Source organism: Xiphias gladius, chromosome 16 (assembly GCF_016859285.1).
Source record: "Xiphias gladius isolate SHS-SW01 ecotype Sanya breed wild chromosome 16, ASM1685928v1, whole genome shotgun sequence".
In the NCBI taxonomy this organism is placed as follows: domain Eukaryota; kingdom Metazoa; phylum Chordata; class Actinopteri; order Istiophoriformes; family Xiphiidae; genus Xiphias; species Xiphias gladius.
Genome location: NC_053415.1, coordinates 5,953,110 through 5,979,576, shown reverse-complemented (window position 1 = coordinate 5,979,576; position 26,467 = coordinate 5,953,110). Strand labels below are relative to the sequence as shown.

The 26,467-nt window shown below is 38.9% G+C and overlaps 1 protein-coding gene across 1 annotated transcript in view; it reads left to right on the top strand.

Moving 5' to 3' along the window:
* tmeff2a (transmembrane protein with EGF-like and two follistatin-like domains 2a) overlaps positions 1-26,467 on the top strand; it is a 109,413-nt gene that overhangs the window by 3,779 nt on the left and 79,167 nt on the right. The window contains exon 2 of the mRNA XM_040147756.1: positions 8,733-8,842. Coding sequence (XP_040003690.1) covers positions 8,733-8,842 — 110 coding nt within the window. The remainder of the gene's footprint in view (positions 1-8,732; positions 8,843-26,467) is intronic.

Here is a 26,467-nt window from a genome sequence, read left to right as displayed (position 1 = left end):
GTGCCAAAGAATAATCTCAAGAGATTTAAAGATGATGACTGAACTGTGAAATGTTTTTGGCACCACCCACCATATTAACGGCATGATATAGAAAATGAATTGTTACTTTGAGAGTTGTGTGAATGTTTAATCAATGTTTTCTCCTGTTGAAATAAAACAATAGCAAATGAGTATGGGCTAGTCAAGTCAGTGTAGGCAAAGCACTGGTCTGAATACTAAAATTAAAGATGGCTGAATTAGGTTCAGCTGCTTCAGTTTCTGGTATTGTGCATGTTGGCTCACTGTCACACTCTGATGGCTTAGTTGATTTTTTTTATTGATTGCCATTTATGTGTGGGAACTACCTAGGAAACTATGCTCATTTTCAGGTTGTAGAAGTAAGGTTTTGATATGAAATAGTTGGAGGTAGTAGAAACAAGTTGTAAACACAACACTGACATACTGACATATTATCAACTTATCGAGTTGAAACGGCACAAGTTTTAGCAAACATTTGACATATAAACCAGATATGGAGCAATATTGGCATTGATTTGAAGTCTTGTTTGTGTCCACCTGATAAATGTAATTCCAATATTGTCATTCTTAAAGCTCTGTTTTGGTCTCCACCATCTCCTGAGGGAAACATCTGGCTCTTTAGCTGATAAATGTTCCATCATGTTTACCAGCTGGTTGCTAACTTTGTCTGTTTAATCCTGGGCAGGTAGAGCACAGTGGTTTGCCGAAGATTTTTAGCACTGGGGAAAGTGGTGAAAATCAACCAGAACAGCAAAAGTCATGGGCTATAAAACCCAAGCAATGAGCTAAAAGAAGCTAAAACATTAGTACAATTGAGGGGAACTGCAGAGTCTCTGATAATTCTCTGTGGGTTTATCACTTTGAGCGACCCCTTTCACATAATCATCGTCATTTAATCCATTAAGTATATACAATATACATAAGTGTAGCCTTAAAACCTTTTGGAACCAACAAGCTAAATCTTTCTCTATAAGGAATGTGGTGTTTGAAGTCGTGTTATGATAGCAATTTACCAACATCAGCACAAATGCTGGTGCTCTATTAATTAAGTTTCTGTAAGTGACCATGGAAAGCCAAGTCTTTTCAAACGAACAGGACGGGTTTTTAAATTCATCCAGCTGAGTTAACTGTGTATTCAACATTTTCTGTAATTATCACAGTCAAACCATTGGTGGCATTTTGCCTGTAAGTTTTGGCTTGTATCAAGTCTGTGTTATCTTTAATAGGTGCATTTGCAGACTTTTGCCAACAATCAGCTCATGTTATTTAGCAATTTTATTCATCCACACTGAAAAACAAGTTGATGCTCAGAATATTAATGTTCATCTCTTGCTGAATGCCTCTTTAAGTACCAGTTTCATTCAGTGCAAATCAGATTAATCTTTATCACAATCAGTTTTTCACATCACATTATTAAAGTGGTGGTACTGTATGAATGTCCAACCACAGTTATTTACCCCATGATGTACATGTACCTTACATTTCCCATGGGGGAATTACTGTGAAGAGGCCACAATCCCTTCCTCAGTGAATCCCCCTGCTATAGTTGACTCTTAAAGGCCGTGTGATACTTTGATAGTTGAAGTGACAGGGATAAGTACAGAATATGCAAAGCCCCCTGTAAATCCCATCAAGCGCAGTGAATTACCAGTAGTCTGCAGAGAATTGGCCATCTGCTTTCAAGATTTGTCAACAGGGAGGTCAGAAATACTTCTCTTGCATGCAGGTTCCACATAACTGAGAGAATACAGAAGCAGAAAACTGTGAATTATAAGACAAAGCAGCGGCGGCAAGGTCTTCTGAAAAGGGGATGGAGAGTTACTAATTGGCTGTTTTAAGGGCAGTTTTAAAAAGTCCTTCAACTGAAAATGCTTTATTTTCCCGTTCAGAGATACAGAGACTTACTGTAATTTAAGTACCTTATTCTGACTGTGATGTGAGTGCTTAGAGTTATTGTGCATTTTAATAAGCATAATGAGGGTTGAACTATAACTCCCTCCATGACTAACATTTGAATACCTGTTGCAAAGTTAAAGGGAAAAAAAGGCCGCCGGCATGAAAGAGGTCAAGAAAGGATGTCTCACCATTGTGGTTGTTCAGCCTTCATTATTAATTTAGTCTACTTAATTATTGATGAGCACATTGCTTAAAACTGTGTGTGTGTGTGTGTGTGTGGGGGCTTCTTGTTCTTCTTAGTGTTGTGGAATTCCAGGTAGGTAGGAGGGGATGCATTTGGCTGACAAGCTCTCTCTTTTAGACAAGTAAGTGCGTTGCTTGCCATCTTAATCGTTAGCATATAAACATTACCTTTTGAATATTTGATGTTTGCCAGCTTGTTTTCGTTAATTATTCAGTTCAATGTAATCTCCTCCTGGAATGGCAGGGCAGGAGCAGGAAGTGTAAGTTTTTCCTGGCCTCTGACACAGTGCAAATTGGGCTGTGCACAGAACATGTATCAACCAGCACCATTAGCATTTTTTTGAAGACAGTACAAGAAAGGGAGATTCGTTCTAATCTATGTTCTTGCAGTTGAAAAAGTACAGAAATCCTACAAAGTGAAAATATACAGAGAACAGACAAAGAAAGAAGAAACAAACCGAAAATTAGGACTATGTTGCGATAAAACCATATCTAACAGGAAAAGAAACAGGGCTCGCTTCCGTGCCCTGTGGTGCATCTGAAACATTTCATTTATCTTTCTTTCAGCCTCTCTCTTTTTCTAACCTCTTCACCCTCTCTCTTTCTCTCCCTCTTTTTCTTTCCCTTGTGGTACACACCATAAAAGTAGTGTGGAGTTTTGTTTGGGTGAAACATGACTTACTGTACCTAGAAAGCTCATTCCTTGCAGATTAGTTCATGTTTTAGATCACTACTCTTGTTACTCTTGTATTAGTAACAGTAGTAGGCCTAGTTGTATCCCTACTGGTTTTGGTACTCCCTGATATGTGATAGCAAACTTTACAACATTGTGAAGTAAAGTGTCACAGTGTTTGATATCATTAGCTAACAAGTCAGGTATCTTTAGCTAACACGTTACGTATCTTACGCTAACACGATAAGCATCTTCAGCTAACAAGTTAGGTATCTTTATCCAACAAGTTAGGTATCTTTAGCTAACATGTTAGTATCTTTAGCTTGCACGTTAGGTATCTTAGGTACCATTTCAGGTATTGTTAGCTAACATATATTAAGTATCTTTAGCTAACACATTAGGTTTCATTAGCTGATGCGGGACTTGTGCCCAGTTTTTCACTGGTTGTCCTCACACTACAACTCAGTGTCTTGCTGACGGCCATTATTTCTTCAAATGTTTGCCTGATCCATGTCCTTTGACATCTAAAAGGCTCATAAGTATAAGACTGTATGGGTATGAAAATATTTTTTCAACCTCCTCAGTGTTAAAACTAGCATTAGATTTCATATTTCTTAGTGTTGAACTTGGCCTATAGCTTAGCAGCTCTATGTGTCATACATCCAGTTTCTCTGATTTGACGTGGTAAACTGATCCACAAAAACGGCACTGAAGTGTATACAGTATATACAGATAGACGTTTTGAAACCCAGTTTCTATATTACTTTTCCATACATGAATGAATTGGGATACCAACCTAAAAGATGTTCTTTAGGCCTCTAATTCTGAATCAGGGTGTAGCATTTAATGGTTATGATAGTGCTCCAGTATTTCACATGATATGAAATCATGGAAAAAATATTCTTTGACTTACTGAGACTTCTTTGATATAATGTACTTCCAAAACCGGTCCCCATCAAAAAGATTTAGGTCTCAGATGCTGACTGTTATGGTTGATTTATGTCTATGGGTGATTATAGTTCTGCACATTGAAAATGCTCTTCTTGAAAGAGAATTCTTATCAAGGGATGTTGTTTTGAAATGATTTAAAGTTTTGGAGATCTAAGCCCAAGTGCTGGAAAGAAAGTGAAAAATTTTTTGCAACATTTACTTCCAATTTTGTCTTCTAATATCTTTTTCTTTTACCAAACAGGCACACTGTTATTTTCTGTTTTTTTTTTAGATAGGCACTCTGTAACTGTCAGAACTGATTTTCAGCTCTGAAATCGATCCCAGATGTTGGATATAGAACAATAACAGTAAATGCTTCACTTTGTTAACTGATGTGGATGTTGATGGCACAGCCAGAAGCCTCTAAGAGCTGCCAGGGTTGGTATCGTTACCTGCTCAACATGGAAAATGGTTTTGCCTGGATAAACCTAGAGGCTGAAGTAGTAAATGTGGACATTTGAAAAGGAACAGAAAAAAACACATATACTACACTTTTAGCTGTTTTTTAAAAACACAATAAGTTACAAATTTTCACTCTCCACTAAAGTTGATTGAATTTCATTTACACGCCTTTTTTCAGCCTAAGACTTACAGTATGTTCATGTTTAATGACACAGAGAAAATTTGTTATTACAATAAATTGACTTAATATTGATGTCTTTCAAATTTATTAACTCAGATTTTAGAATTCAAAACAGCTGCCACTTAACAGACTCTGAAAAGAAATCGCAGCAATGGTCAAATTTCTTAAGTGGTTAAAAGACATACATCCCTAGGATGATGAAAACTAACTTGCATGTCAGGATGATTGTGTGTCATTTATTACTGTGAAAGTAACAACATTTTTATGAATATTGTATTCCCTCAGCCATTAACTGACATAGGGAAGTATTAAGTATGAGAAATTACCTCTCAGGTTGTACCGGTACTGTAAATCTATATTTGTACCTGCTTGTAGGCAATCAATGTCATATAACTAATTGAGATTTGTGCTGCTTTTTCATTGAAGCCCAAACCCTGCTGGCCGTGATGTTTCTGTGCATTGATCATCTGGGACATGTATTCTGTTATGTTTTATACCTGTTTTATGCAGAGGCTTGACGTGCACAACAAAAGCTGATATGTCCCTCGCATCCTTGTAAACACTTTGCAGAAACAACTATTTTTGTGACTCTAGACAGATTGCATTTTTAATTTTAATTATAATTCTTGATTGCACTATTGTTCATAAGATGATAAGGATGACTCCATCGGAAATAAATCCCTCTAAGGTATTGTTTACGATTGATACATGCATTCTTGCTTACTGCCTCCTGTCCAAGCTTCACATCTGTTTCTTGGTAAAGAAGACAGTTTAATGGCATGAGGAGGAGCCACATTCTCTCTTTTTCCTTTCATTTAAAAACAATTGCTTTGTGTGTGTGTGTGTGTGTGTGTGTGTGTGTGTGTGTGTGTGTGTGTGTGTGTGTGTGTGTGTGTGTTTGTTTTCCATAGCCTGCTGTCCAGGAAAGCTTGAAAAAAAATCTAAAATATCAAACTATCAAATTAGTAGCTTAAAGTGATTTCACAAAAAACAAAAAAACCCCTTTCCCATCTTATAAAGAGTCTAACAGCTGATCCGAAAAGGATCTAATATTTTGCAATCATTTGTATACACCTAGCCAGTAGTATGATTGTCATCATCAGAATCCCTCTCTCCAGTGAGTACCATCAACATGCCAGTTGCCTGGGTGCCAATTTTTTGTGGCTTCCCAGATTGCCTCGTAAGGCCCTCTTTGGGCTAAGGGCTTTGTTCCATCCGTGCATTCCAAGCATCGAGACCTCTCATGTCACTGTTCTTGGCTCGATGATTGTATATTAGCACAGAGAGCTTGCACTTTATGGTCATTCAGGACCCTGGCAGATAGCAGGTTCATTTTAGCACGGGCTTCTCTTCCATGGGGTATTATTGCCTGATGGGCTTTTCCATGCCAAGTAGGGCTGTTAAAAGTGGAGAGAGGTGCTGGTTATTACAGTGAAGTTACAGAAGGTTGTGGGTCTAAGTGTCCATTATAATAAGACATCTATGAATTGAAAATAGCATTGTAAAATTTCTGGCTCGTAAGTCCAAAGCTCAGGACACTGAGAATGTTTTTTTTTTTGGTGATAAAATGTGCCTGTTAAAGTTTTTACAGAGGCAAACGGCAACATTTTCATCAGGTTCATTTTGAGTTTAATTAAACTTTTTATTTGACTACAGCACTTGTGAGGTTTTGTATCACTGGCACCTTTAACCCTGCTGGAGATTAAAAATATAAAGATGGTTTCAAAGTGCACTTTTGGAGAGCTGGAAGTAATTATCACTCATACAAAAAAACTTAAAATTTACTTTTCATGTGCTACTGATTTTGAGTGTAGAGTGTAAAAAGAAGACGAGCTGCTGAAGTGTCCTTGAGCCTGACAGTGACGTCTTACCTGCTCCCGGAGAGCTGTTAGCAAGCTGAACTTGACATTTGTGCTCCCTGTAGAGGACAGCATGCCAGCAGAGAATATCTGTATGAGATCAGTTAAGCACTCAATTAGGAGATTTCTGTTCACACTGGAGCTGCCTGGTTAAATGAGGTTAATTAAAATAGCCTGAAATTGAATTCTATTACTTTTAGGAGATGTTTGTACCAACAGTATCTCACCATCTGGAGGAACAGATGCAATTTTTTTCAGGCACTTAGTTTCAAAACGTGGACGCACGCATTAACCTATGTATGGTTTAAATATTTACACTATAACAACCATCAACATGTTCAGAGCATGCTCACTGAGACACATAGGTAAAATACTTTGCATGCATAGCTTTTTTCTAGATAAAACAATTTTTCATGAGGCCACAAAGCATGAACTGAGTCAAATAAAGCAACAAACCCCACATTGTTCGTCTTTGAAACTCAAAGATGAGCATCTTTGATGTTCATCTTCAGTTTCAAATTCCAGTTTTACCATGCCTTCTGGACTTCAGGCTTTTCTTGACCTACAGTATTTGTCTTATGTATTGCTTATCGACATTTTTTTAATGTTTAAACCTACCAAGCCCCAAAGCTATTACAAAGCCACAATTGAAGGAAAACATAATTCCAAGTGTCAGTAAATAGGCAGGTCACATTTACAGCTTTTGTATAAGGTGTCTCATCTACAATATATCCAGCTCCTCTCTTCAGTCTGAAAAGTTATGTGGACCTATTTATATTGTGCTGCCATAGAGTAAAATACATAGGAACTTCATGCTATGGATGAAACACATTACATAGCATAAACTGGTCGAGTGATTCTAATTACATAATGACCTCCGTAAGAGGCTTAGTCGTTACTGTATTATACTAGGGACTAAATGATATGGACATGCTTTTTTCTGTGCTGTCACTTACATTTTAACAATTTTAGAGCTAAATTGTGATATTTTAAAACATGTAGCTCCAAGTAATAATTAGTCGCATCCTTAAAATACATATCATTGAAATACATATTATATTATTTTCAATGATGATGGTAAATTTTACGAGAAATCATATATTATAAATGCTAAACAAAAACATGCAACAACTTCATGTTAAACTTAAAAAAAGAGCTAAATCCAAACAACTACAGCCATTCAAAGCATCCTATGACTCATGAATGAACAGCAATTTCATTTTGCATATCTGAATATTTATGCAGCCACTGACATAACTATGATAAACTAATATAAGCATTGGTATATCAGGAGGGCTTCAGTGTCATTTAAAGCTGATGTAGCAGATTATATAGTTACATAATAATGCTTGATTCTTACACTAAGCCCTCCAAATACACACAGTATAAACAAATTGAGAATCAGAGACGTCTTCTATGGGGACTACACAACATCCCAAAACGGGGTACAGCCAGATCCCTTCGTGTAAGTAATTCATCATCAAAATAACAACAGTGAGTGTTTATTTTTTCATTAAATTTCCCTTAACAACTTAAGCCTCTGCAAAAAATAATGCTACTGAAAATGTGTTGCTCCTCATGAATTAGGATGACTGTGCAAATATGTTCTTTATCACATCATAATGAGTTGGACTTTCTCTTCAGTAATTTGAATTTATGTCTACAGCAAACATCCCCGTTGCTTCTTTCACCTTAGCATCAATGAGATTATAGCCTACTGTAGGGTAAAAAGGGGCCACTGGGATAAATCATAAGGCTTTAACAAGGAAAACCTTCAGATCTACATCAGCTGGAATTTAGGTTAATTTTAGACCTATGTGCTTTGAAATGCAAAAGCCTATATGTACGTGGGATTGCTATTTGTAAGCAATCAGTTCAGGTAGACCAATAGCCCTGAGCTCAGTCTACAGACTCATGCCCATGTGACTCTTTGATTTGATTCAGGATGCTTTGTTGGAGTCATTTGAGATCACTAACGCAGCCTGAATCAGATCACATCCCAGGTTTGCTTCTCCAGGACAACGCCCCAGGAGTCAGCCTCGTTGTACACAAACAAATGTGACAGCAAAAACCTGAATAAATGCGTGGAGAAACATGATGAATACAGATGCTTCCATGCAGGGCACAAATTAAGATAAGTCATATGTCATGGCCTCTATGGTCACCAGATGTGACTTCTATTGAGCACATATGGAATATTTTGGTCTGACATATTAGACAACACTCTCCACCATCATCATCAAAACACCAAATTAAGAAATATCTTTTTTTTAGGACAAGGATGCGTACTAGCATTGTCTTTTTAAACTACACAGCATGTGATCAAAGCGTGCATGGTGCTGTGGGAGCCATGACTAATGGCAGAAGCTCATTATGAACGACCCTGAATAGGGCTCACGTTAACGTTGCTTTGGGGCTTAACAAAGAAAAACTTAGTCACTGATGTCTCTTGTTGGCTTTGGTCCTCCAGGTTTTGATGACCGGGACACAGACCTGTTCTTGTGCGACACCAACACATGCAAGTTTGATGGCGAATGTCTAAGAATTGGGAACATGGTGACATGCATATGCGATTTCAAGGTAAGACCTGTGATGTTTCTGTTGTTATTTTACTGTTTTACTGTTTTTTTTTTTCTTTTGAGGTGTAATTCACTATTCGCAGAACTCCCCCCTGAACAGCGATTGTCATAGCTTAGCAATTGTAACTATTAATGGCAGGCCAGTCAAGCCTTGGGAATAGGCTAGGCTATAATTAGAGTGAAGAATTTGAAGGGTGGTGTCTCTTTTTATAGCCTTTTCAAAACCAGAAACCCAGGAGGAAAAACTGTAAGGAATCAATTAAACAGTGTCATTATCTGCTCTAACGTAAAATGGAATCATTGGCATGTCTCTAGCTTAGTATCTATAGTAGTAACCGAGGGTTAGTTCAAGGATGTTTAATTAACTAACTTTTTAGCAGGGCCACTGAAAATTCTGGATTATGATTGGTTGGTGTAGATTGATTTATATCGACAACAGAGATGAAGCACTATAGACAGGAAGCTTAGATATAGTGGGATGAAAAAAAAGTATGGGTAGTCCTGGTCAAAATTTCTGTTACTGTGAATAGCTAAGAGATTAAAACATGAATTGATCTGCAAAAGGCATAAAGACACATTTCTTTAATATTTTAAGCAAGATTACTTTTCTATTTTCATCTTTTACAGTTTCAAAATAACAAAAAAGCAAAAGGGCCCCAAACAAAAGTTTGGGCACCCTGCATGGTCAGTACTTAGTAACATCCCCTTTGGCAAGTATCACAGCTTGTAGCTTCTTTTAGCAGTTAAGAGTCTTTCAGTTCTTTTTTGGAGGATTTTCAACTATTCTTCGTGCAAAAGGCTTCTAGTTCTGTGAGATTCTTGGACAGGTTTGCATGCACTAGTCCTTTGAGGTCTATCCACAGATTTTCCATGATGTTTAGGTCGGGGGACTGTGAGGGCATGGAAAACCTTCAGCTTGTGCCTCCTAAGGTAGTTCATTGTGGATTTAGGATTATTATCCTGTCATAGAAGCCATCCTATTTTCATCTTCAGCTTTTTTACAGACAGTTTTATGTTTGCTCCCAGAATTTGCTGGTATTTAATTGAACCCATTCTTCCCTCTACCAGTGAAATGTTCCCCGTGCCACTGGCTGCAACACAAGCCCAAAGGATGAATCCACCCCCGCGCTTAACAGTTGGAGAGATGTTCTTTTCATGAAATTCTGCACCATTTTTTTCTCCAAACATACCTTTGCTCATTGCAGCTAAAAGGTTCTATATTAACTTCATCAGTCCACAGGACTTGTTTCCAAAACGTCTGATGCTGAATTTTGTGGTGAGGACACAGGAAGGGTTTTCTTCTGATGGCTCTTCCATAAAAGTAGTATTTGTGCAGTTGTCGCTTCACAGTAGAACAGCGCGCCACCACTCCAGAGCGAGGACTCTTCATGAATGACTTTTCAAATCAAAATGATGGTTTTGATTAGCCTTTCTAGCAATTCTATGAGCAGTTCTCTCTGAAAGCTTTCTTGGTCTTCCAGACCTCAACTTGACCTCCACCGTTCCTGTTAACTGCCACTTCTTAATTACATTACAAACTGCGGAAACGGCGACGTGAAAACACTTTGCTATCTCCTTATAGCCTTTTCCTGCTTTGTAGGCATCAGTTATTTTAATTTTCAGAGTGCTACGCAGCTGCTTAGAGGTGTCCATGGCTGCTGATTGTTTGAACAAGGTTTGAGGAGTCAGAGTATTTATAAAGCTTTGAAATTTTCATCACATGGCTTTTCCTGATGATGATGGTGAACAAGCCACAGCGCCAACAGGTTAATTAAGGTCTGAGACTTTGGTAAGAGTTATCTGACAGTTCAAACCTCTTGGGCTGCCTAAACTTTTGTATGGTACCCCTTTCCTTTTTTCCTCTCTAAACTTGTACAAAACAAAAATAATACACCAATCTTGCTTAAAATGTTGAAAAGAATATTTCATCTATAACTTTATGCTTTTTGGAGATCAGTTCATCTTGTACTCACTTAACTCTTCACAGTAACAGAAATGTTGACCGGGGGGGCCCAAACTTTTTCATGCAACTGTATGTTATTGAGGATTTGGAATGTGAGAAGTCGACAGGCAAAATTCTGTGATCTGTGTGTCTGCTTTCATAAAAACAACATTATTTTGATTTCAAAATTTCTTAATAAGAGCATATGTTGATGTATCTCCTTAAAACTGTAAAATGATTCAGATGTCAGGCGTTTACAGTGTGATTCACAGAACCTAAAAGTGCTCTTGAAGAGAAAAGTCTGTCAGGCACAGCATATGTTAATAAACACTTACAGCATATTGAGTTGAAAGGTAATATATTTTTAAAGACTTGCATAATCAACTAGATCGAAGTCCATTGTCTTGACTGGACAACATTAGCCCCAAGGGGAGGTGGTTGCGTAGTATGAGCCCAGTTTATAGCTCCCTCTGAAACTCCAAGTCACTATCCTGGACCACTGTACAATCTAAAACTTCATAAACAAGACTGCCATTGATGAGACCAAAGACTGAAAGGCTGTTGTTAATGGCATAAATCTGGAAAATTATGCTGTTCTTGATAATGACTCGTACTTAAATTTATGGCTGGACCTATAATAAAAAAAGGAGCAAACCAGTCAGCTGACTATTGATTTTAGTATAACATTTACAAGCTTTGCCGACTAATGTGCTATACAGAGACCTAGATAAATTAATCCACTGAGATCTAAAGACATAGCACGTCTTCTCATCCGATGCTTTTATCAGCACGTCATCAGCGCAAGCAGGCACTAGGCAGGCTGACACTCGATTGGTCACCAGTTTTTATCTCAATTTCGTACTTCCCTGGGAGCAAACGTTAACAGAGGCTTGTAGATAAATGACATTACGGCTCCATTTCTCTTCAGGAGATCTCACACTGATACTGCTGTCGCTGTGCATTCAGGCGCTCTCTATGCTCTCAGAAAAGAGCAGGTCCATACCACAATTTCTGGCTTAATACCATTGGTCTGAGGTCAACTCAGCTATGCATCTTCTGTTTGTGTGGAAGGTTCTTGATGATAGTGTCTTTATTTCATCAATCAACATATATGTGACCTTCCTAGCCTAGATACTGTTAACGTGCCTAAAATAATCAGTCACTCCCAATCAGTATCAAATAATTAGGTCCAAGATTTTTCTCCTGTTGGCAGTTCATTCCAGACTGTCAGAGGAGGCATGAAGGTTGTATAAATTCTCAGTTTGGATGGATTTTCTTTGTTCCAACAGAATCTATGGATACGCATTTACACACTAAAAAACCCCAAGGAAGAGACACGCAAGGGGCTCTGTGAAGAGGAAGTGAGTTTGATGTGGTGGAATCAATGGACACTATTCATTGCCAAGATGCATTAGATTCGCCTCACACTGACTCCTAAGAGAGCCAAGACTTTCACTCTCTAACACAGTCAAACAGTCAAACTGCTGCAAAGCAACATGTTCTCTCTCATACCACAAAATGAGTTGCTTTATTTGTCAACTAACATCACACCCTGACTAATCACATAACATTTATTTGTAATTCATCTCACAATAGTGGCTGGGAAAAGCTATTGTTGCCAGTTTGGTTTTGTTAATGTCAGGTCACAGTGCTGATTCCCAGAGGGGTAGTCCACTCTAAAAATATGTGCCCTCACGGCGCAGTGAAACACTTCAACTAAAACTGTCCACCAAATTTGATTGCTTTCTGTAATGGTGCTTCCTAATTTTTTATTTTTATTATTATTTTATTATTATTTTTTTAAAACAAAGTCCTGATTCAGCTTGAAGTTCTAAATAAATGCAGTTCTAATACAGGAATCACAGAAAACTATTTGAGTGCAAACTCACAGTAGTTTCTCTGTTATTGTCATTTTATGAATTTTTAATCTTTAGCTAGAATTCTAACAAAAACACACTTTTGCCAAGTTTGAAACAAATTATCTAATCCACTGTGACACCAGTTGCCAAGTATCAAACAAAATGTGCGTCTTACAGTCCGCAGAAATTGTTTTGAACTACAGTCATTCTTTTTGACACAGATAACATTAATGTAATAATATTCCTTCAGTGAGCATCTAGGGAATGATTTAGATGGTTGATAGCCTACATTAATGTAATTGTGCACTCTTTCCTACCGAAAGTAACGCTAGTGTTACATCCACAGCCCTTAATGTTAGCTTACCTTTTAATAAGTCGCAGTCTGCTGGCCTGTCTGCTTTTGTGGTTTGTCCTGTTATTTTGTTGCATCATGTTTAATTATCAGTAGGGCTGAGCATTTAGTTCACACTTGTGTTTTTTTTATTTCTTCCAATAACTGGTAACATTGGCTCCTGCATTTTACTGGTGGATACATAATGTTACTGAAATGTAAATACTATACTATAGTAGCAAAATTCAAAGAAATGCAAAGGCATAAGTAAAATATCTGATAAAATGTGTGCAAGCACATCTTTTGAAAGTTCAGCTGGAGAAAGATATTACAGATATACAGTAACTCTTTTTGAGAGGCGTTCAAGTCACAAAGGGCAGGGAGTTGCAAAGCACTGTGTGCAGTTTTGGGGCAGATGCAGCCGCTTCGATTTTAAATTGCAGCATGTTGTGAGTGGAATATCTCTAAAAGTGTCCAACGTTTAAGGAGACTCCTGCCGAAGATCTTGCAGAGGAATGGAAGACAGATGGTCACACAGCAGATGTATGTAATGTGATCATTAATGTCAGGGTTACCTACAGCTCAGTGCTTTTGACTGTAGGCCGGAGTTAAAAGTGGCAGGTCAGATTTAGTACACATGTCAATAAAAAAAGTACAAGAAAGCCAGCTACTGAAAAATTCTTTTTCTGTGGTTGGTACCAGTAATGTCAGACCGACTAACATAGTGTGCCTGAATAATGTCTGAATGAGGCATGGTGTTGTCGCAGGACACAGAATTATGGCACCGTCAGAGACATAGCCTGTAGCCAGATGGGATATCTTAAGGTTTCACCACAGAATGGTGCTTTCTTGTTCTGAATTTTTTGCAGATTAAACAAGATAAATAAAACCAATTCTATGTAGTGATCCTGTTCCTGCCATTTTAGGGCTCTCACTGGCTCATAATGATGTTGCCTGATCCCTCTGCCCCTTTTCCTGGCTACAGGCATTTTTGGGGGATGCTTAATAACTATATGCATATAGTATCTTATCTTTGTGGTTGTTGATATGTTTGGGACATGGAGTCATATAAGGAGCATATAACTCTGAAGTGCCCTTGAATTATGTTTGACCAGAATTACTGTATGTAGTGCAGTACTGTAATTTGTATGCAGTCCTTCAGATGACTGATGTTAAATATTTAAAAAAAAAATTCATAACTACTCAGGTAAATTCCATTCTTCCACCAATAAAAATGTAATGTAATGCAAAAGGCAATAACTGTTCAGACTGCCAGCTTCAAGAAGGAGGTTCCACCCACATTCAAACTGCATTGCACAACATATCTACCGCTCAGTGTGAGTATAAATGAAAGTATTGAAGTGGTAGTTAAATTTAAATGAAAAGGCAATAAAATCAGCATAACTTAGAGAATTTTATTTCTCTTCCTTCTGGCTGTTTTGAAAGCAACTCTTAAGACCTCACTTAATGCTGCTTCAAATAGTGTGTAAAAACATCACAGTTGTGTCTGCGTGCGTGAATAAATGGACATTGCAGTCACAAAAATTAATTGTACGTTTACCCAGCGTGGCTGGGGCTCAACACAGATGCTGCAGTGGTAGTCTAAATGTTCATATTGGCACATTTGACAGAGATGCAAAATGAAAACATTCTCTAGTTGGACCCAAATCATGGGCACCTGCAGTTGTCCTCACCAGAAAAACAACACTATTGGCTGTTCATTTAAATACGTAAAACAACCTGCGTGTATGTTCTCCTGATAAGTGACCATTTGTCGCCATGCAAACGCTGTCTCTCAGCAGCGAAGATGGCAGTGGTGTGACATTCAAGCACTGCAAAAGATCTTAGGGAGGAGGTTTGTGTGGGTGGATCTGACTAACCAATGAGTGGTGTGACTCATCGATTAATTGTGCCCATCCCGACTGTGCCCATGATATAATCCTCAATGGGCATGAATTCAGAGGAGGATGGACGGCGGACTTGGTTCTGTTTTGGTACATCAAGGGTGTGCATATGTGGACACTATGACACATGTTCATTTGTTTGCAGACAGTCATAAACAGAAATCCTAGCAGACCCTCACGGACACAGAGGGATGAGCAAATTTACTTCCCCCAGACCCCTCTAAGGCTACGCAGACAGGGGAAGCATAATTGGCGATTATGTAACATCGGTTCACACAATACTGTCAGAGGATACTGTCTGCAGTATCCTCTGACATCCTCAAGCCCATTCAGCATCATAATGTACGTTCAACCAGCATGGCATATTTATTGAATTTATGTAAAAGAATTTAGGATAATGTTGGCAGCACATTTGGTCTTCAATATGCTCCCTGCTGGTTGTTTGATGTGGCTACTATTCGCTGTAATGCCTGACCTGAAATTGCTCTCTTGCTTTTCACTGCCGGAAGCCGTCTAATGTTTGGGATGTGATGGCTGGACTGCTGAAGCTCGCAGCACTTCAAAGAGGGATGAGAGCTAATGTGGATTCATATGATGTTGATGGGAGGGTGTGGAAGGGCAGTGCGTCCTTCATATTGCACTAAACAAGGACCTGTGAAAACGCTTTGGTACACATCCTCAAAAACACAGACAGGCCACAGAAGCACGGGTGCTTGTCAAACTGCGTGAACACCACTGGCCAGCCCTCTCCCACTCCCTCCACCCTTCTCTCTCCAACTGTCCCTTTCGCACACACATAAACACACAAAATTCAAATCCTCACACAGAGGCTAATCATATGGACTGTAAAATAATGAAATACCTACGATTACAGAGATACACAGATATTCACGCCGGCCCAGGTGGTACGACACCCGCCTCTGATGCAGACCCCATTCCATATATTTGCATTCATTTATCCAGGTCCATGTGAAGGGACTGCGACTGAGATTTTGAGTAACGGTGAATTTACACCATTTCACGTTCACCGGCTCATATGTATAAATGGACAGAATTTGAAGCTGTAACAGCTTTCATCTGTGACTAAAAGATGATGTTAAATGCCAGTCTGATCTCAGGGTTACTTAATGGACTTTTTATACAACTGAACCTTTGTGAAACTGCATCTTAGTTTTTACACTATACAAAAGCAGTTAGAAACTGATAGCAGGTAGAAATGAAGTTAATCTACAGGTTTCTCCAGTTTATTTTAAAGTCATAGCGTAAAGATTCATGGATTTGTCCTAAGTTTTGACAATACATCACTTCTTACTTAAGTAAAATATTGTTTATGGGTTCATTTACCCCCAGGGTAGTCTGACTCCTTAGAGAAAAAGAGGAAAATGCCAAACGCAAATTGCTTTTTAACACTCATATACATAACATAAGCTTATCTCTTTACTAAATCAGTCACATTAGTTGCCTTTAGTTAACTGACTTTGAGTAGAACCTCTGCTGTACATTTATTGTGGAACTTGATGCATGTTTTATCTCTTTAATGAGAGCTTTTTTTCACACCATACTACTATAATGCTAAAATTTAAAAGCAGAATTTCTACTAAAGATAATCTTAAATAAGGCAAGGGTTTGCAGTGGAATTTCTGATGCCATTGAGTGGTAGATAAAGTCAATCCAAAGCAATGTTGTTTTAGCTAAGCAAATTGATGCATTCCCCTTTTACAATAAGATAAGCACTGGATTGTTTCATCAGGATTTTGCACAGAATTATCCTCTCTACGCCAGTTCTTTCAGCTCTGCATCCCCCAGCGTCTCTGCACCGTCTGTCATTACTCCCATCCTCTCATCTGTCATTTTCATATTTCAGTTCTTATACAGTACATGTGGTCTTCTTGCTAGTTTCTCAGTGCTTGTAGAAGACCTGTGAGCCATTTCAGTGTTAAAGTTTCAGTTCATTGTAATTTTTTAATACAAAAAATATTTAACCCGATTGGCTTCTTTCCAAGCTGATAGATTCTGTTTTATCTGCTGAGGTTCCGAGATATCCATCTGAGATTTCTGCTGCAACTGTATCACAATGGGAGTACTGTAAATGGAATTTTGTAGCCTCAAGCATTTTGTTGTTCGTCCGAATGCTTGAAACTACTTTATAAAATAAAAATAATACTCTCTATGAAGATCTGTGCGTTGTTGTGTGTAGTTTCTGTAAAGTATTATTTTAATCCTTTGAGGAGGATGAGTAAAATTCCATTCCCAATCGTTATATTGCAGTGGCAGCAGAAGTATCAGAGCCTGATATCTCAGGCAATGTAAACCAAAATGATCTGTGTAGTCAAACACTACCTCTGAGAAAATATGTTTGCCTTTTTTTTTTTTTTATTTGGGTCAATTAATTCTTTAGGTTGTTGCATTTCTTTCATCAGAGGTCTCCGTGGTGAGGCACAACCACCTCTCGTCTTTGCATGATAAATATACCAATTAAAATCAGTAAGACGAGTTAGCGCAGGAGGCGAGTTTCTGAGCCACGGGTTTGTGGTCTTAAAATGCAGCTAAAACAAGGCCAGTGATAAGAAAGGAATCACATATTTGACACATGCTGGTCTGTTGCATAGGGTGAGCTGTTGACATGATTTCTTTAACATCTTAAATACTATTCTTTTAATTTCCTTTTTGATGGGGAGTTTTTTTTTTTTTAAGTAAGCTTCAAGAGCATGTACAAGCATGTATAAACTATATGAATGCATAGCACAACAACGTTAAACTGAATTTTTGTGATGCATGTGGGAAGCCACTGAGTTGACTGAAAAAGTATGTTCTCCCCTGTTTGTAAAGCCATGTGCTGCTGCAGCCACAGCGTTTGGGAGGATTAAATGACATGCGTTTTTTTCCAAGAGAGGTCAGGTGCTGCTCGTTTTTCTCCTCGGTAAGCCGCTCTCTCCAAACTGGTTACCCAAGGGGGCTCTAAGATAATGGGTTTTTTTTATATCATTTTAGGGCCTCAACTAATGATTAGAACCCTCATCAATTGATCCACAGATTATTATTTTTTAACTGATTTATCCGTATTTAAAATGTTTGAACTACTGAAATAGTGAAAACATTTTTTGCAATGTGTTTTTTGACTGGTTGATTTGTTTTGAAAAATACAGCTGTGATGTACTCTATAATTTGGTCATGTGATTTGCATCTCAGGGCTGCCGTATCAGTGCACTGTCTGTAATCAAATTAGGTTTTGATTAGGTGATTCTAATCACAACTTCTTTTTTTTTTCTAATCCGAATTAGAATAAAACACTGAGATGTGGCTAAATGGGCTCAAGATAGGCTGCTTCTTTATACCTAAGCAGTAGCTCCAAGATATTCGGTATACTGTGTGATACACAGTACATTTATCAGTGACAATATTAATTTCGACCACATTTGGGCTTGGAGTTGCCTGTTACATTGAGACTACTTAAAGAAAGCTGAGAATGGAGACATGGGACTTGGGTAGGAATTGTGTCGGGTGTCTCTCCTGAAAAACGGAGCATCTGTGTCAGCTCCTCCGTGGCTCTGGCTGGCCTGTCAGACACTATTACAGAGGAGCCCGTCTCCTGTGACTCGGCTTGGGAGACTCCGCAGGGACTGGCGGGCTAGGCCCTAATCACGAGAAGACTGCCAAGCGGTTAAAGAGCAGAAGCACAAACCAGCCACCTCCCAGTCTCCTTCTATCTCTCTCCATCTCCCCATTGTCACAGTAACAACCGTCTTTTCCATTACTCTCTGTCTGTCTCTTTCTTCGCCTCACTTGTCCAAATAGCTCACCCTCCCTTGTTTCTGTCCTCTGCTACTCTCTGTTTGTCTTCCCTTCCAGTGTAAGGGCTTGACCAGTGTTCGTAAACATGGCAAGGCATCACGGGAGTTGAGTTTGTCACTTACCCAGACAATGCTTGACACTCCTCTGTCCAGGCAGTCTGTAGGATACAACACAGTGTCAGGCACAGAACAGATTTGTCACTCTGACGGCACTCCTCAGGGAACCATTGTTGGTTTGTTGTTTTTTTGGTTTTTTTTTGCGTTCACTGACATTGACTGCTTCTAAATGTCTGGGGTAGTGTGACATGGCTTTGCTAAAGTTTTTCTAAAGAAAAATCAAACTTTTCCGGGCCATAGCATTAGTTTGGAACTTTATTTCTGTTGTGACTTAAACCAAGTCTATTCTGTCAGGGAAACCAAGTTTGATATAATTGGAACTAAAGGATATTGAACCCAACTCTGTCAGTGACAATTATCTCAGACACACCAGCCACACCAGTCCTTTTCTTCCTTAGTGAGCCATCATTAGGGTTTTGGTTGTCCCTGTTTCCCACATGAAAGAAAGCCAGTTCCTCAGCATGAGGCTAATAATCCGACAAATCTAAGTTTCAGACTAACACAGTGACACGGGATAAACCAGGCTGATATAAATGGGCTTAACATGTGCTATCCAATTTTGCCTTTGTGACCATTTGCCCAAAAACATAAGTCTCATATTTTGATAGCAAGATGATGTTTCTATCAGAGAAGAGAATTCATTTGTAATGTTTCTGATATTTAATCATCTTTGTTACTAGCCACTTGACTACACTACATATTGTCTCTAAATGGCCCTGATGTGTCTTTCCTAGTTTTAGTTCAAGACACTTCAACTCTTCAGAAAATATCTGAATCAAGGGAAAGTGCAATGGGAACAAGTAGAATTGTCAACAAGAAAATTTCTTTAGGGTTGAGCAGGATAATGACACTCAGGGAAGCAATTTTAAGCAGTTTCCTCGTATCAATCTACAGCTACGTAATGAATTAATCAATAAATACAAAGTTTTTGGTGTTGCTGAGCTCACCAGTGCATTCTTTCTTTTTAAATATGTATCAAATTGTTGATTTGGCCTCTCCTAAAGTTTCTGCCATCTGTCTGTAAGGTTTGTTTTGTTTTTTCAGCCTAATGATGGCCTCCTTCATTTGTATCAACATCTCTTTGGGCTGCATATAGAGGTGTAATGGTTGCAATTCCTAAATGGTTAATGCAATTTTTGTTAAACCCCTTGAATTAAAGCTGAAAGTCTACACTTCAATCACATCTTGATGGCGGTGTACTGAGGCAAAATTATGAAAATTGTGTCACTGTCCAAATACTGTACCTAACTACATATATGTGTGTGTGTGTGTGTATATATATATATATATATATATATATATATATACGCATAACTTCAGAGCTTTACAGGAAGACCAAAGTATGCCCACCCCATTCTTGTATCAATGAATCATTAAAAAGGTCTGCATCCGGAGATGGTAGGGTGGGTCAGCCACTAAGCTTAGGGATGGTTGTCCAGTTCCTGTCTCTTCCTTTCCGAATTTCAAAGTGTCCTTGAGCAAGACACTGAACCCCAAATGGTAAAATCTGCAATGCCTCCAAATACCTTGTATCAACTAGAGAAATAAAACGGGATGCCCTGTTCTCTTGTTAGATAAGAGTGAGGTCTCACTGGCTTTACAGTAGTATTATGTGGACTGTGGGTCTCTTCTTTGTTGCCAGTATTTGAGAATATGAGTGCAACTACCCGGCATGGTCAGGATTACATCAAATGCGCAGTAGGTTCCCTGTAACTCCTAGATGAAAAAATTTCTTGAATCACTTTTGCAAGAGATAATATTGCTTGAGAAGAATATGATAAAAGAAGAGTAGCCACAGTGAGCTGGGTTCGCAGGCCAACTATCAGCACTGAAAACACCAGAATGAATGTAAACAATGTCCTGTGGATGCACAGATTGTTCATTCTTAGTCAATATAATCTTGATAAAGATTTACTGATAGAGATAGATGGATAGAAATAGAGAGAGAAAAAATGAAACTTAACTTTAATTGGGTATGTCTTAGCTGTCACCAAGGCAGAAGAAGCAGCAGAAAAAATGTGGTTCAGTGTTTAGCAGTGATGGGACAACAGTAGTGAACCTGAGTCTCAGTAAGCAACATGAGGGATAAACCTCTGACAGTGGTCCCAAATGAAAAGCTCAGGCAGAATGCGCATTCATTAACATCCAACAAGTTTTTTGTGTGTTAAAAGACACACTTTTCTTTCGTTTCTGAGCTCCCTTACCACCCCACCCAAGGTCATATCACAAACACTGCACCAGCCATCAATCACATGACAACGAGGCTAGATGATGGAAAGAAAGAGGCCACATCAGAGACGCAGAGGAATTTCGGACGAGAGCGTCTGTCTCTTGTCATGAGCCACAGGTGCTCTCAGCCACCACCATAAGCACTGAGACGTCTCTGTCAGAGTTGATAAAGCTGCAGCTTTGATAAGTGCGAGGAGGCATAAGTAAAGATTGTGCCTGGGGGTCTCAGCAACTGAAGACAAGTCGTGTGGAAAGCAAATGCGGTGCTCCGTATGGGCCGACCAGACAGAGGGTTTCATCAGAAGTAGAACGTGCTGGGCGGTGCTGTCTCCGTCCTCTGAGGCTAGCCCTAGTTTCATGGAGATGTTTATTATTGATAGAGGTGGATGATAGCCTTGGGATGAATTGCATAATCTAGAGCCGCCTCTAATGGATACAGGAAATGGATCAGGCTATCAGTCAGGTCTCTGTGGATGAAGGATAAGTCTGTGTTTGCATGTGTTTCTCTTTCTGTGTGCATGTGTGTTCGTGTGTCTGTGCACAGTAAGGCCCTGTCGACTAACAATCAGCATACATTGAATTAAACAACACCGCTGACTTGTTTCATTGTTTAACACCTCGGAATTAAACAACAAAATACACAATTTTGTTACTTCCCACTAGAACAACACATTTAAGAGTTTTTTGTGATCTGACAATCTTATTAGCATTGGAAAAATAAATGCATTTTCTGTTCTCACACCACTATGGTTAAGGTTTGGTTAGGTTTAGGTAAAAAAACAACTTGGTGAGGAAAAGGGTTAAGGTTAGGGGACATTCATCGTCATGGTGACAATAACAACCGCTTTGTTGGGGTTAGAGAATGACTGTGGTCACGGTTAAAACAAACCAACGTGTCTGTCGGTAGGAAATGAGAAACAGCAGTCTCAGAAGTCCATTTTGTTGACCCATCTATACACCATGACCTTCTCCTTACCCCCTTCTTCCCCCATCGCCCTTAATGATAAAGAGTCATAATTCATATAGCAGATAGAGGTCTTTTTCCCTTGAATGTGTAAATTTGATACATGTAAATGTGTAATTTTTTGGGCATTTGCCTAAATAGCTGATGCTGTTTTTTTCTTTCAAGGACACCTAAAAAATAAGTAAAACTTTTAATTTGTATCTGTAAATTAAACTTCTGGCTATTACTGGATTAAGTTCTTAAGAGAACAGATGCTTTTCTTCGTTGGAGCAGTCCACAGCCTGAGGAGTCTTCCAGTAACATGGTTTCTTGTAATGTAGTCATGAAGTATCCAGCAGCCCACTTGATTGGGGAGATGGGGGTCCAGGAAGACAGATTTAAGAGGCAGACTGGTTGGAAGGCTGAAGGTAGCCTGGTTCGAGATCTCTGAATCACTCCAACATCTCAAATTGGCTCATATTCTTTTGAGGTGAGACCAAATGGCACTTCAGTCTGACTATCAGGCTGAGCTGAGGGGGTTGTAGAGAAGACTGGAAGAGTGTGAGAGTGGCCTCTTAATTTATGCTTCCATAATCTCTGAGAGATTAAGAAACGGTTTGCGACAGGTGGAAGAAAAGGGCATTGGTTCTTTCTCTGCTTCTTTAGGTGAACTTTTTTGATGCACAAACAATGTCAGATTTGCTCTCGGCTCCATATGTCTCTGTGTCTCTCCTCAGATGGATGTGGATACACTCAGACATTTCAAAGGAAGGATTTGAAGGCCATGTAATAAATTCTTGCTCGGCACCTTAGTTCCCAGCTGGGATCAGTGGATTCCATCCTCTTGAAACAGTTTCGGCGCCCCGAGAAAATGTCAAAGTTGTCATTGAAATTCAATCTCTATGTCACACATGCTGATGAAGAGATAGCGGTGTAGTGAAGCATGTCAAACCAGAGGCATTATGATTCGGGTTGTCCGTCCTTCCGTCCCATTCTTGTGAATGCGATATCTCAGGAATGACTTGAGGGAATTTGGCACAAACATTCACTTGGACTCACGGATGGACCGATTCGAATTTGGTGGTCAAAGGTCAAAGGTCAAGGTCACTGTGACCTCACAAAACATGTTTTTGGCCATAACTCAAGAATTCATACAGTAATTATGATAAAATCTCACACAAATGTCCAATAGGATAAAATAATGAAGTGAGGAAATATATCCAAAAGGTCAAAGGTAAACTTCACTAGGACATCATCATGTCACCATCATGTCATATGTCACATTTGGTTGGATACTGAATTAGTGACACTAATCTTGGGCACCCACCCTTAAACTGTATTGATTGTATAGATCTTCTGTGCTACCAGGTTGAAGATATGTGTGACGCATCCATGTTTTAGAATTTGTAGTTTCTTTGTAGCAACATCCATATTTGAAGACTTGGCTTCTGTCAGGGCTACAACTGTGTGTTCCATAGGAATCAGCTTTATTGGGCAAACATGTGAACACATACAAGGAATTTGACTCTGTTTTTTGTTTCTGTCAATGAACCTACACAATAATACAGTAGACATACAGCAGAACAAGAACAACAAAGCTTAACAAACTCAAGTCAAATCAAGTTTGTTTATATATCCCTATATCACAAATCAAAAATTTGCCTCAAGGGGCTTCACAGTCTGTACAGCAAACGACATCCTCTATGCTTAGACCCTCGACTCCGATGAGGAACAACTCCCATTAATGGGCTCGTATCATTTATTTGTTTGTTTGAACGTTACTGTGTTTTGTGTACAACAAGCTGCTCCAAACAAATTCCTGCCAGTGGGATTAATGAAGTTGTTTGTATTGTATGATTCCAAAGTCTTTACTACTTATATTAGATGAATCTGGACAGACATGAATGTAAACTGAAACTTGACTGGTTGGCAGAGGGATACAACCATGAGGCGGTAATTCTAGTATGTTGGGATAGTGCTGAAGATGCTTGCACAGGAAGGTTCCAAAGAGTGTCCTTCAGCTGAATGAAATCCCTTTTCAGCAGTTCTGGTGCACTGACTCTGATCATTCTCTTGAGATATGAGCATTCGGGTAAAAGTTGTTAAATTTGCCTTGTTATACTACTTACAGTCGTTTCATGTAGACTTCGTGCATCTTTAATAAGTGTCTCCCAATGTTAAGTTTTCAGGAGTTTCAAGAAACGCTTGTTGATTGTCAACAGAATGCATTACAGTATGTGTCTGAGCTTAGCAGTCTCCCCCGGGGGCTAACATTAGATGGGTTAGCATTAGTGGCTTGCACTTAGGCTCGTATACTGAAGCCCTGTCCTACCTACACTGCCTGTGTTTGCATGCGCGAGTAAACGTTATGTAATATTAAGGGCTGTCTCAAAGGAGCTAGAAGGGAGTGGAAGTAACTATAAAACTAATACCTGACCAGTACTGGATTTTTTAAGTCGATACTGATGTTAATACTGACATGATTTCAAACATCACATTTGAAATCATATCAGTATTAACAATTAACCACAACCATTTTTTAATAGGATCCCCTTAACTTGGTTACATTGTTATGACTAAGATTTGTACAAAGCAGGAAATTTTAAAGTTGAACTTGTCTAAAACAGCATTAATAGCAAACTTAACTTTACTAGAAACTAAATTAGCATCAATTAGCAGCAATAACAACTACACAGTTACAACAAAAATATGTTTAAGTTAAGAAAAATAAGACTCAGATATCAGGAAAAACTAACCACAAGTGTTTGTCCTATACTGTAGAGACAACACCTTTACACTTTACACGCCCACTACACTTTGAAAATTTGCAATGGCACAAAGTCTTAAATATATACTGTACAAAAATACCCCAGAGCAGAAATGAAAAATAATAATAATAATCAATTAAAATACAAAAAATAAAATGATAATGATAAATAAATGGATATAAAAACACACAATAAATTAATAATTAATAAAGTGGACATTTTTATGTCAATTTCCTGCCCTGTCACAAAAATGCCGCACCTGGTCTCTATGCTACAAAAAGTCTGTAAAACTTATACTGTACAGTTATGAACAAAACTGCACTATAAGTAACATTAAATGAAGTAGTTTGTGGTATGGGTAAACCTGTATAATGACTTTTGATGTGTTGTTTTTCATATTGATATATGTTTGATGTTATGGCCCTAGTGCCGTGGATTGTTTGTTTTTGTCTTGCTCTCCTCTCTCGTGGGCCTCAGGTACTGCCCCTCCTCCTGCGAGCAGGTTAATCACCTTCAGCTGACTCCCATCAGTCATCCACAGGTGTATAAAGGGGGAGAGAGGGAGACCAGTCAGGGCCAGTGGGCCATGTAGCAGTTTGTGTGCTGTGGCTGTGTGTTTCGATACTAAGATCGGTGCCCTCCTCCACCCCCCCCCCCCCCTTCTCTTTTTTTTTTTTTTTTTGACAAGGACTTTTATTTGAGTTTCTGTCTTACCTTGTTCCATTAGGCTGTAAATAAATCTTTTTTGTTCCCGAGAAAACATCTTTTTCCCTGTTCTTTCTTCTCCCCGGGCTCATTTTTACATGTGTTACTCCCTTTATCCCCTGGGCATTTTTAGGGGACGTAACATGTGATAAGCTAAATTTGGCTGATAATATCAGTGTGGCCAATGTACCAGTCAGGCTCAATATAAAAACTTCCAGCAGCAAGTCTGTTTAGGTGCTGACTTACTGTACAAAACCCAACTACTAAAAAAAACCGTACAGCAGAAAAAAATCTAAGTTCTTTATTACTATATTGTAAAACATTATTTTTCTCAGGCATACAAACCCTTGCTACATTTTCCCAAGTTGTGTTTTCATGGTGGTTTTAGATAAAAATAATACAGCTCATAAATGAACCTAATAACTGAGATGATAAGGCCTTGATCAGTGTCCATGGAGGCATATGGTTCCTGATTATGTTGGAGGTTGGAATGGGCATCTTTCAGCTTGCCTACTGTTTTTTATTTCATCCCTCCCCTCACCAGCTGTGAGTGTGACCCTGTATGAAGTAGTGCTGTAGTGAAGTGACTATAGTGGAGAGGTGTTGTTACCCAGTTGCCTGTTTTCAGCTTTAGTGTCATCACACCCTGCTCCCTCTAGTATTGGTGAAAGGATGGTAAATTTACTCCTTATTTAGAGTCAGCAATGGGGGTGACAGTAATGCTTTAGATGGAGATTTTAAGTCAGCAAGAACTTTCTACAGGTTTTCTACAGGCCCTATCATGTAAATAGATAGGCCTATAGACATACTGGGAGTGGAGACGCCTGCCTTGCTGTAAGTCCATACGAGCACGCTGTTCCGAGAATTAGAGTCGCTGACAGAAAGGCTGCCACAGTAAGTCCATTTGAGTTGAGGTCTTCTCAGGGAATAGCATCTGCCAGATTGCCAGCATGCACAGTGGTCCCTTGCTGTGCTAGCATAACAGCGCTTGAAAGTTGCCAAACTGAGCCAGTCATATCATTAGCTTGTGATATGGT